Source organism: Rhinichthys klamathensis, unplaced genomic scaffold, assembly GCF_029890125.1.
Source record: "Rhinichthys klamathensis goyatoka isolate OS25496 unplaced genomic scaffold, OSU_Roscu_1.1 h1tg000111l_1, whole genome shotgun sequence".
Taxonomy (NCBI): Eukaryota; Metazoa; Chordata; class Actinopteri; order Cypriniformes; family Leuciscidae; genus Rhinichthys; species Rhinichthys klamathensis.
The window spans coordinates 4,050,192-4,063,411 of record NW_026606649.1 but is presented as its reverse complement, the minus strand read 5'-3'; the positions used below and the strand labels follow the sequence as shown (position 1 = coordinate 4,063,411).

At 35.6% G+C, this 13,220-nt stretch overlaps 1 protein-coding gene across 3 annotated transcripts; it reads right to left on the bottom strand.

Annotated features, from left to right (window-relative positions):
* Nucleotides 1–591: 591 nt before the first annotated feature.
* Nucleotides 592–12,915, bottom strand: LOC130087819 (splicing factor U2AF 35 kDa subunit-like). 3 transcript variants are annotated; one of them, XM_056254297.1, is made up of 8 exons: nt 12,850–12,915; nt 12,321–12,408; nt 5,204–5,270; nt 4,472–4,521; nt 3,668–3,766; nt 3,369–3,502; nt 1,000–1,092; nt 592–907 (listed from the first exon to the last, which is right to left on the bottom strand). In XM_056254297.1, exons 1-8 carry the CDS (start codon nt 12,891–12,893, stop codon nt 790–792), a joined length of 693 nt encoding a protein of 230 aa, XP_056110272.1. In that variant the 5' UTR covers nt 12,894–12,915; the 3' UTR covers nt 592–789. The 3 variants fall into 3 exon arrangements, with proteins under 3 accessions (XP_056110272.1, XP_056110273.1, XP_056110274.1); XM_056254298.1 differs by having other exon boundaries at nt 3,716–3,766; XM_056254299.1 differs by lacking the exon at nt 5,204–5,270 and having other exon boundaries at nt 12,850–12,886.
* Between the last annotated feature and the right edge of the window lie 305 nt (nt 12,916–13,220).

The window sequence follows — 13,220 nt, the reverse complement described above, 5'->3', positions numbered from 1 at the left end:
ATGTGTTGGCGCTCAATATGATTGGCTGGAAGCAGGGCGTCTTTCGTTTGGTCTCCTATCAGAAGCTGGGACATGTCCAACATATACAAACAACTTGAGAGAAACATTTGGCCTACAACTTTAAAAAAACGCCTGAAATGTAAGTCATCTTACATTTTAAGGCAAATTTCTCTTACATGAGAATGATAAATAGTCAAAACTTGTGACGTGTCTTTTTGCTCAAATGATATGCATACTAGCTACAATCACCATGAACCAGAATCATGGCAGCAGGTTTTATGATTTTTGAGATAATACAAAGATAATTTTTTTACCCCCAATACACTCATGATTCTGTACTGCTAGACGATTGCAACAGTATCCCTACCTATACTACAAAGGCAAACATAACTCCTGGTCTTGATGTAGTGTTATTGTCTCCAAATACCACTGCATTATATGTACAAGCACATAACCAATGAATAATGAACTTCAGTGTGACACCTCCCTTCACACCCACAACACTTCACTGAAGCCCTGCAGAACTGATTAATGATGAATAAGCTTTTAATAATCCCAAACATATAAACAGTAAATGTTTGACCGGGACAATTAATAAAAATGCACTTTTATTGAGAAACTTTTTAATTGTACACTTAAAAAAAAAAAAAAGTAAAGAAACACAAAGGGACAAACAAAAGGACTTCAAGCACGTGACAAGATGACATCTGATGTTTCAAACAAATGCTGGTCACTGATTGCAATAAAACACCAAGCAATAAAACAAAGGCATCAAAACTGTGTCATGGCTCAAAATCTTCCAGAACGTTCCCGATCTCTTGATCTCCTCCTCTCCCGTTCACGACCTCCACGGTTACGATCCCTTGAACGCGAACGTTTTTCACGAGAACCTGACTGAGAACTAGGTCTAATGGAAAGAAATTAATTTCTGTTACAACAAAATTGCCAACTACAATTAAAGGGACAAGTCTTGCCTTTAATATAGAAGGTTTTTAGTACCTTTTCCTACGACGTCCATAAAGATCTCTCCTGAGTTCTCGAGAAATGGGTTTCAAGTGCATGAAATTACAGAAACCACCTCTAGTGCACTCCCTGTGGTGAGACGAGATACAGCACAAAACATTGCTATACGCTGATTTCACGCAGCCGCCATTTTGAAATGGCTCCGGTGGGAAGAAAACCGGAAGTGTCGCCTCTAATCATAGGAGAGTCGCGAATGCGATGGCGTTTTGTTGTGTTTAATGTAGAAATTAGTTATTCTAAAAATGTACATTCATTCCATTCCATACTTTAGACTATATACAGTGAAATTCATTTATAAATAAAATTATTTTTTTATATATAATTCAGAACGTAAAAAAAGAAGCAGGAACGAACTATATACATATCCAATAGTGTAAATCGCAGCAGCAGCTTCAGGTTGGTAGTCCAAGGCATTGTTGTCTATCTGTACTTCCGGGGTTATTCCCACCGGAGCCTCGCTTTCGATTTCAAAATGGCGGCTGCGTGATATCAGCGTATTAGTGCATAAAACCAAGTTTATTTATTTCATGGAATTCATGTCAACACTAGTATTAGTGTTACATCACTAAGGTATCCACTTAGGCACAAAGCAAGAATGAAAACAGGACCACGACAATCATGAGGTGGACAAATATATATATATATATTAGGGCTGTCAAATGATTAATCACGATTAATCACATCCAAAATAAAAGTTTTTTTTACATAATATATGTGGGTGCACTGTGTATAATTATTTTGTATATATATATATAAATACACACACATGCATGTATATTTAAGAAAAAAATATAATTTATATATAAAATATTTATATTTATATATAATATAAATTATATATAAATCTATATACAGTATATACATGAAAATAATTCTTAAATATATACAAGCATGTGTGTGTATTTATATATATAAAATAATTATACACAGTGCACCCACATATATTATGTAAAAAAAACTTTTATTTTGGATGTGATTAATCACGATTAATCATTTGACAGCCCTAATATATATATATATATATATATATATATATATATATTTATTTATGACTAAATTGTCCTAACCCCCCACTCTTTGATATTTTTAATGCTGCTCTCTTGCACTCCACTATGCAGTGTTGTTGTTAGGAAGACAAAATGTTAGGCTGGTCCGCCTCAGCAGTCTAACAGCGCTCATCAGTCTCAAAATGATTGAGATGGCCAATCATAAAGGCAGAGATTGTTACTGTTTACAGAAGCCAAACATAAATAAAGGCAATGCTTCAGTTTTAAAACTGAAAGAGTGCGAGCTAAAATGTAAGCAGCTAAAAACTTAATATTTTTATGATAGGTATGTTAAACCAACCAAAAGTAGTATGATATCAAGTGACCCAAATTGGGCACAGGATTAAGAGTGAATGGGTCTCATTCATGAAACACGAGCAGAACGAATTTTTGTGTAAATCGTGTGTAAAGTGGTTCTGGCGTAAATTTTTGGATTCATTAAAATGTTCGTATTTTCCAAATGTTAGTTGGTACGAAAGAAATCTACACCTGCTCCCAGCCACGCGTAAATAGTGAGTTTAACATCCGAACGTTTTGCTCATTAATAACTAAGGCTGCATTTGAATTCACCTTAATCGGGTACATGCATTTTGAAAAAATATTATATATAGTAATTACATACGTTTTTTCTTTTTACTTCTGGGACTGTTTGATTAACAGATGAAACTCCATTAACTGCATCTGTAATATGCTGCCAAGCTTCCTTTTCTTTAGGACCTGATATGCCACTATAGCCTACACTTGAAAATAAAATGTGGTGTTTTGAATGAACTTCTGATAATAAAACTTCGATTTCTGCATCTGAGACATTTTTCTTTTTCATTCATGTTGAAATCCTTCGTTTGGTGTCATAATATGATGCCCATATATAGTTGTCAGTCGGATTTAATGGGCGGGATTTATGGTAATTGAGAATGAGCGTGCACGCACGTCCCATTTACGACTGATTGGAATTCATTAACACACACACATTTCACTATCACATCTGACGTTTACGAAGTATTTGTGAATCAGGAGATGAGTTTTCGGGAAGGTCTCTTTACGCGCAAATCACTCTCATACTTACTCGTATATTTACGAATGTTTCATGAATGAGACCCAATGTGTGTATATTTTAAAATATATTATTTGCAAAAAGTTTACATTGATCGCTTTGTGAAAATTCCATTTTCCCTTAAATGCTTTATTTATTAATTATTCAATAATAAAGACCCCCCTCCCTTAAAAATATTCAATCAGTCATTAATATGTGCCTTAAAATGTGACATATTATATTAAAATGTTTTGTTAGACACTGACCCCATTTCATATTGTCTGCAGCAGGCTTCTCTGAAGTCTGTTACTGGGGAAAGTTCTGAATGTATCGGCTGGCCATTAAACCAGCGATTATTCAAGTCCAATACAGCCTTTTCAGCATCCTCTTCCCGCCGAAACTGTTAAGACAATAAAACAAAAGAAAAGGTTAAACCTTTCCTAGTCTAATTTGAACGCAGGCTGTTACAGTTCCATTGTTTGAAATACTGAAATTAAATATTCTATAAAGTGGTCTTTTAATCAAGCAAATGTCACAAAACATTAATACATAATTTCAAGTCTACCTTCACATAAACATTTCCAACCAAATGATCACCAAGGTTATCACACACATTCATCTCCTCGACCTCTCCGTACTTCTCCTCCATTTCTGTAAAGACTTCCTGTTGAAATCATAAACAATCAGCATTACAAAATGTAGGAGTAACTACTTCAAGGGATAATTCATCCAAAAAAGAAATTCTGCCATCATTTACTCTCTCATGTTGTTTAAACCTAAATGAATTACTTTCTTCTTTGTAACACAAAAGAAGATATTTTGGAAAAAATATCTAACATTCTTCAAATTGTCTACTTTTTTTGTTCCAAAGAAGAAATAAAGTCCTTTTTTTCAGTTTTGGAAGGACATGAATGAGAGTAAATGTGATTACAGTTTATTTTTGGGTGAACTCTCATTTTCATTTAACAACTGATTCTTATTAATCATAAGTATTATGGTGTATTATAAGCACAACATAAAAATATTGATATCACAAAATAAAAATTATGTAAAAAGATGATTGTGAAAAAATAAACTGAGGAAGATCTACTGTAAAATGTGCCACTCAGACCTCCACAACTAAAAACCTTGGGTTGCCAGGATTTCTCCATCACCCAACCAGCTTGGCTTTTAATGGCTTCATCTAAGTGTAAATATTAGCCTTGTCCTTGTTGGGACATCGCATTAAGTAGATGTTAGATGTGCACATTAATAGAAAATGTGTAGTTTACTCGTGTGTGGCATTTTGACCCTTGGAACATCAAGTCATTTTTAAATCAGGTCCACCAGTCTAATGAAGCCAAAAAGCTCATCCATGATGAAAACTCACCTCAAAAAACTCGTCATAATGCTCCTGCATTTCCACATCACTAACAGCACCTAGCAACAATTTTTTTAATACAATTAGAACACAGAAAATTGTATCAGAGAGCAAGATATTTTGATATATAGCCGCCATTGCATGCAAATAAGTAAGTAATAAAATGATAGATTCACTGGCCCACCATAAAACTGGATAGTGTTAAAAAAAAAAAAAAAAATTACATAATATATGATCTGTTGATCATCAGACTTGATATTGAATTTACTATGGCATATATTTATTATTTGTATAAACATTTTGAACTGAGAATTCAGAGAGGAAGCAAATCTATGTCAGGCACAGTAAGCCTTAGTATTTATTAAATAATAATACAGGTCAAAGCCAGGTCTTGTTCCCTTGATAAACAACTTTACATCTCATTATAGGTCTCACTGTTATACATTACTCATACAATTCCCAAGCAAATGTTTTTAAGTGTGATGCATACTTGGGGATATAAAGTGTCTGCAAAATCTAAATCCTGGAATAAATACACCTTCATTATACCTCTAAACATATGGCCATGGTACAACAACTAAAGGATTTTAGAAGTATTTGTGAAAAGTGTATTTTCCAAAAATAGTATCTGAAAAGGGATTACATAATTGAACACTGTAAAGGATGCGTTTGAAATGTGCCAGTGGTAAAGAAATGTTCAATGCCACAGACTCCTGCAAGCGAGTGGGGGGGACAACTTACAGTGTAAACCATCAGCAGACTGGGCAGAGTTTTGAGGGTTACGGTATATGTTCATGAGGACAATAGTCTGAAATACAAAATGTGCATTTTTGAAAAACAAACTCTAAGACTGTTTAGCACCCAGGTCTATAGACCACATGGGATATCAACATTATAAATAAGGCAATTAATGAAAACAAGTGAATTGGGAAGAGAGGGGTCAGCAGGACAGGTCAGAGATCCATCCAAAATGACAAGAGAACCTGTGCGTAAAGGTCTCAGGCCTTTGTTGAAGCAGAAGACTGTCTTCTGTAAACAATGTAAATATGTACAGCTTATTTAAAACATTTTAAACAAGGGCTCTAAATAAACTCATGCAGTTCATTATATATTTTTATATATATTTTCAGAGTTATGTCCAAAACAAAAACATGACATCTGCTTTTTTCAAAGTACTGAGTCCTTTACTGGAGGGAAATAAAGATGAGTGGCACTGAGTAGTCTGCACTGCACTCATACTTACCTTGACATTAAATTAAAAAAATCAGCTTTGCTAGGTAGGAATCAAAACAAATCCAGCAACACTTATACCCATTTTCCATCAATGTGTTGCTGGTTTTCATGCAATCTGGGAGCCTGTTAGCCTGGGAAAACCGAGACAACTTCCGGCAAATTTTGATTTGCTCTGAAAGTTAGTCTGGCAAAGAGCTCATTTAAGCCCATTTCCAATCCGTCGAAATCGAGGCACCAATCAGAAACTTTGGGGCGGGCTTTACACGATGACGACAGCGCTGGGATTTTGAAGCAGATTTTGTAGCCTACATTACAAAGATGGATGCCACAGTCGAACATCACTCGTTCGAATCAGCTATCGCGTCTGTTTTAAGCGATTTGAACGTTTCCTTTTAGTTAAAAACCGAGCAAACAACAACACTCGGAGATGTTTTTCCGCCGCTCTGCATACGTCATCTCCTTCATCGCTCTGATTCGGTATAGGTCTATCCGCGACGTCCGTTGGTGACGCCCCTCTGGAAATGATTTGTCTATGACGCTTTGCCAGACCATAACTCAGTTACAACTGAGAATGGTCTGGTTTTAACCAGGCTAGGAGCCTGTCACAAACTGGCCAAAAAAAATCAAATGTGCCATAACGGGTCTTATGTGGTTGGGCATTCAGCATTCTTCTCAATGACTCCTACTCTTTTTCTATGGTTGCAAGCTCACTAATTTGTCTTGTATAGCTGTAGAACAACATATTGCAAGTAGAGCAGTGTTAATTTTGACAACAAATTTTGATTTATTTTGTAGTTATAGTCTTCTAACTAAAATGCCATTTAGTTTTAGTCATATTTTAGTCATCTGAATTGTTTCTTTTAGTCAACTAAGATCATAATATTTTAGTAGACTAAATATACAGTAAATCTACTCAAATCTAACAGGTTTAGTTCAATTATAATGCATCAATTAATAATTTCTCTAATATTTCCAAACTCATAATATACTCCTGGAGAAAACATTATTAACCTGGTAATATGAATGATAATAAGGCTTGAACATGCAATACAGACACAGATTTAACTGCTGTGACATATAACGTATTTATTTATCTTAAATTAAATAAAACAACTTCTAATCAAGGAACAAGAACATGGTCTTCTTTTCAATTAATGATATAGGCCAATGCATTTTCTTAACAACCTTAATTAATCCTTATTAAAGATTTCAAAGTAATTCAGTCAAGAACATTGAGTGATTTTCTCTTTTTCTTTTGTTGTTTAATTAACATTAATAACGGACAACAGGTTATTAGGCTGCTGTCACTTTAAGGCTGAATACACTTAAGACATAACCGACTGTTTACATAAATACTTGCAAAACTGACATTGACACAATTTTGTGTGTATTTGTTTGTTCAAGAGCAGAAAGACACGAAAGAGAGCCTGTGTGCTGACGTCTGAAAGGCAGCTTTCTGTGTTCGCATAGAAAACCGGACTGAGCTCTCTTTCGCGTCGTCATGTTTAAAAAAAAATGTATCCATATGTCTGCTCTTCTTTTTCTCCCAGACATTTACATTTTATGCAAGTGTATTCCCGCCAAGTAGCTTGTATCTACCACACATTATGACTGGATCTCTTCCCAAATCGTCCCACTAACATTGGTCTCGTTTTTATTCGTTGATGAAAATGTCAAGTTTTTGTAATTCAAAACTGGATTTTATGTAGTTATCGTCTCGTTGTCGACAGTGAAAAAATGTAGTTGACGAAAAATTATTCATCAACGAAATTAACACTAAAGTAGTGCACACGTCGCCTACGCAAGATCACTGCTGAACGCTTTTGCTAAGAGACATTTTTGTTTATTTATTGCGTGCAGTTTCAAGCTGCTCCTTACCGCAAGCATTACCAAAGTAGCTAGATAACTTATTGATGCTGTTGTTGTTTAGGAAACTTTCCCTAGTGAGAAAACATTTTCCCGCCCGCGTTCCCTGATGTAATTGGTTCCTGGGGCCTCATTTATATAAAACACATGTATAATCGGATTTGATCTTGAATTCTATGGATTTCATCCTAAGTCAAAAGTGAGGAACAAATCATGATTTATAATGGCAAAACATTACGTATTTGTATGCCTTCAGCAACTGAAAAGTATGTATATAAACATTTTGTGTCCATGTATACCAGTAATTATTAAAGTCCAAGTCCAACATTGTTTATTAAATGCTAAAAATGTAAAAAATAAATAGACAATCAAAATATGCATTAATATAAGTATATGCACAAATGAGCAGCAGTTTCGTAATGAATTACATCAATCAAATTAATTCATTAATTAAAAAATGACTTTTGATATTATGGTCTCTATAGGGGTCCACAGAAATAAAATATTGTCAATTTTAAAGTTAAATGCATCAATCTGGTGCACTTTTTGAGAGCTCCTCCAACCCATTTTCAGTGACAAAATTTAACAGAGTAAAACATATTTTGATTGATTTGTACCTGGACTCAAACATCTCTTTAGTTGTGATATAGTGTCTCAGTCCACATTAATACATTTACACTGGTGTTTTTACAATTTGAATATAATAATAATAATAGTTTGGATTAGACAGATTAGACTATGGCAGGGCTGCCACAGTCTAGGTAATGGGAAATACTGTATCCTATATGCTTGCCCTTGGTGATAAGTGCCATACTTCTTCTGAACTATAAAAAGATATTTGTGAAATAAATCGTTCGTTGGATTGTTCAGAAAATTGTTGTACGTTCACATTTAGGATCACTCTGCGCGCATCTTTACTAGTGAGACCCCTGGTTCCAGATAAAAAAAGCTTTAAAAGGATGGTGCAGTAACAGTTTTTCCAAACCAGAACTGTTTTTTCTTTGGTGGAAAAACGGGTAAAACGGTTCAAGAATGGGAATCATGTCAGGCAAGGAATCATGTCGGTGGAAAAGATGCATCAAAAATTAAGGGACTCTTTACAAAACAGCTAATCCAAAACACATTTACTGTTTGATAGAAACAGCACTGAGGTTTTCGATAAGGTTTTACTTATGTGTGTAATGTACTAATGTGCAGTAGTGGTCCAAAGTATCAGTGCTGAGGCTGCCTCTGCTAGAGTTTTACTAAAATGGGGATTTCTTGCTTACCCCATAAGCTAGCATTATCTCATGGAAAAGCGGCACTTACAGCGAGAGGCGTCGGCCGTCTGTGCACTGTTTTGGGTGTTACGGTAGATGTTTTGAATCAAGATGGTCTGCAAAGGGAGAAATTAAAATATGTATACAAATATTTCCCAATTGGCTATTTAAAAGAGAGCTGCAAATGCAAACGGCTGAGGCAGTTGTCTCTGTGCATCAAATAGCCTGAAATTTGGAAGGGCCAATATTCAATTCAACAACTCCCCCCCCCCCACCCCCCACCCAATCCTCCCCAATGCATTTTCTTCGGTGCGTCTCAGAAACTACAATGGATTTCCCAGCAGTCATATATCAGATCTCAGGAGCTTTAAGACAAAACAGTCCTAAATGCTACTGAAACTATGAATGAATTATGAACTACAAATGACCCTGTACACCAAATGTCATGAATGTGTTACGTGACTGAAAGGTAGTCTGCAAAGTAATATTGATTACATGCAAATTACATTACAATGCAACACTATATCAAATATAAAAAACAACATGCATGTAAAAGTGAAAATGCAAATACAGGGCTACTTTCAGTTAAACTGAAATTCGCGACGAAAGTGTACCAAGAAATGACAGTGTGAGCAGGGCTGTTTCTTACCATTTTCACACCCTAGGCAAGAACCCCATTGGTTTTTCCCTTTCAATAATGGAATAGTAGCCTATTATTTTTTTGATGAAACGTAAACATGTTATATTATAACACTTAAATTAGCCCAAGCATATATTAAATTATTGTTTTGTAATATTAATTGACATTCTAAGTTAAAAGGATAGGTCACCCACAAATTTAAATTCTGTCATTAGTTACTCACCATCATGTCGTTCCAAACTCGTAAGACTTTCGTTCATCTTCGGAACACAAATGAAGATGTTTTTGATGAAATCTGAGAGCTTTCTATCCATCCATAAACAGCTACGCAACTGACCCTTTGACACTTTAAAAAGTTAATAAAGAGAAGGTAAAACTAATCCATATGAATTGAGCGGTTTAGTCAAAAATTTTCTGAAGATACATGATAGCTTTATATGATGAACAGATTGAATTTAAAGCTGCAGTCCGTAGCTTTTTTGGGTTCAAAATTATCCAAAATAATTTGAGAAAATACATAACCAGCCAGTGTTCAAAACTATCTGCTTGCCTTAGCTCGATTCAAAGCGGTAAGCTTGTAATAATGTTTTTAATTCCAGTGGTACTGGTGGATTTCTGCGGGAGATTCGAGCATGTCTTTGCGTCATTACGTCACATCTGTACACATAAAGAAGGAGTCTCGGCTAGTAGGCTATATTGCGTGTGAGGATGTTGGAGGTGGAGATTTATAGCCTTTTCTCACAGCACTTGATACAATTAAACTTATCAATTTGATGGCGGATCCAGAAAGGTTCAAACGACAATCACCAGTGACAACAGATTCACCCGTTGCAAAATGCAAAAGACTTCGTTCGGACTTCGGAGTGGCTACAGAAAAAAAGAGACTGCAAACGGCCCATGCGAAAACAAGGATACATATCGGAAGGACATTAAATGTAGTCACGCAATGCTGACGTTGTTAACATTAACAATTTGAGAACAAAGTATAATTTGCACGGTTTTACGTGATATGATAAGCGATTGTTAGATTTAATCAGCGCGAATTACTGCAATGTCAGAACCAGAACAAAAGTGGATGTTACTTACTTGTTTAGATGACATTTTCCAGTGAAAATTATTATGTTGGTCATACTTCCAAAAAGAATAATCTGTGATTTGAATGCCAGTATCCACACCGGCATGGTGACTGACAGCTGCACACTCTCCTCAAACATTGGAGCTTTAAAGGGATAGTTCACTTTGAAATTAATTTTTGGTATGTTTTAGCTTACCTCAAGGGCATCCAAGATATAGGTGTCTTTGTTTCCGCAGTAGTTTCAATTTTGATATTTTTAGGTCAAACCGTTCTTGTCTGTCAGTCATATAATGCAGGTCTATGGTCACTTCCTCAAAGAGCATGCACAGAGAAGTCCAAATTAAACATGATTTAATGACTCGTAAATGTAAGTACACATTGATGGCCTAAGACACGAAACGAGCGGTTTGTGTGAGAAAACGAACATTATTTATATCGTTTTTACCTCTTGTAAACACAGCCACGTCCAAGTGATCTGAGGGCGCGGGCGCTTCGGTCTTTTCCGGAAAGCGCCGGAAGTGATCTCTCGCGCGTGTACGTCACTCATACAATTGTTTTATTTATTTATTTTTTTTAAATTGTTTTCTTTTACGACGGTTTAAACATCCCGGATAAGCGCAAATTAGTACCATTTTAATTAGCCGTCTTACCTACAATCTCTGTTCTGTGTAAACAATGAGTGACGTACACGCGGCGAGAGATCACTTCCGGCGCTTTCCGGAAAAGACCGAAGCGCCCGCGCCCTCAGATCACTTGGACGTGGCTGTGTTTACAAGAGGTAAAAACGATATAAATACTGTTCGTTTTCTCACACAAACTGCTCGTTTCGTGTCTTAGGCCATCAATGTGTACTTACATTTACGAGTCATTAAATCATGTTTAATTTGGACTTTTATTCACATATAAACATTCATCAACTCACACATCAACACAAGCATGTTCACCTGACATGAGGATCATTCTTGTGTTAAACAGCACATCTGAGCTTTCTCAAGAGGTTTGTTCTTGCGCATCAAGAAGGTTCGGTTGAGATTCTGTTTTTGCTGATCAATGTTTATATGTGAATAAAAGCCTAAATTAAATCTGTTCATCATATAATGTGATCGAGTCTCGTCTTCAGTAAATTTGGACTTAACCGCTTAATGATCTCTTTATGATCTTTTTGAAGCGTCAAAAGTTGCGTAGCTGTCAGTGTCAACGGAGGGATAGAAAGCACTCAGATTTGATCAAACAGATAATTTGTGTTCCAAAGATGAACGAAAGTCTTGCGGGTTTGGAATGTCATGAGGGTGAGTAATTAATGACAGAATTTACATTTTTCGGTGAACTATCCCTTTAAACTAACAAAAACCAAAATCACATACTAATGCCTTTTCGTTACAGATATTTTACCCTACCTTTCCCTATAACTCTGTTAACAAAACATTTTTTTTAAATAATATTTAAAAACATTTCTTTTTAATGCTATTTTTCAGCTGCATAAATCTACTTAGCACATGGTGAATATTTTGCTAAAATTTTAAGTGGTTGAGGCGCTCAAGCTGGTGGCCCCATGGCAATCGCCTAGTTCGCCTGTGCTTAGAAATGGCCCTGAGAGAGTCATTTTAATGCAATTACATATTTATTGTAATGTAACTGTAACACATAAGTTCAATTATAGATTTATCACACAATAACATTCTACATCGGAAACAAATAAAGTATTGTTTCACTTTAAACATAACAACCCATTTTACAGAGGTGGAAATAAAACACACGGGTGTAAAGTTAGAGGTGTAAACATACCTGACTGAAAGTTGGTTTATTGTGCAATCTAGAGCACCGATCTCCATGACGACAAGCTCCAATTTTGAAATAAAATGAACAATTGACCCTAAAAATACGAAAAAGGACACATACTGTTAAGACATTAAAACCATATGACACGTAGGCCAAACGTTATCGACATTGACATGTGACACATGATCAGACAGTGTCAGATTGTACCATTTTAAAATGATAACAACGATAGATAGAAACACAAAGCCAAACATAAATTTGAAACCCTACATAAATCAATTCTTCCATTCAACTCATGTTGTCTGTACATCTGATATGCATTTAAATAACACTTTATGAAATTGGCGCCAGTGCGATTGCACTGCGGAAGCTTTATACCAGTGTGATCACACACACACCCACCCACACACACAAAAAAACATTGTTTTGTGTCCAGACCGGATGCAAGCACTCAGCAGACAGTTCATATAGCTGTATTAGATTACAAATCAATTAATACTGCACTGTTGAAACAAAATAAATCAATATAGCTTACTTGTCTTTTTCTGTACCAAAAATGGACGCAAGATACTCCGCCATCTTGAACGGCTACGAATCTGCGATCTACGTCATCATTATGACATAACTTCCGGCTTCGCGAGCGCGCGCACACGTCTACCTACTGTAGATGTCACAAAAGACATTATTGCTCATTATGCTCAACATTCAGAAACCTTCACTCTGCCCTGTCGTCAATTTATTAATATAATTCAATCTTATTTGCAATTACGTTAAAATGTCTTTTGTTTTTTTTAAAGATGTTTTCTTCTAACAGGAGATGCTGTTCTGTTTCCGTCTCAGTGTCTACGATTATGTTATCACTATCCATCCGCTCCGAAGTGGTTTTTATTAAATATCAAGTAGGCT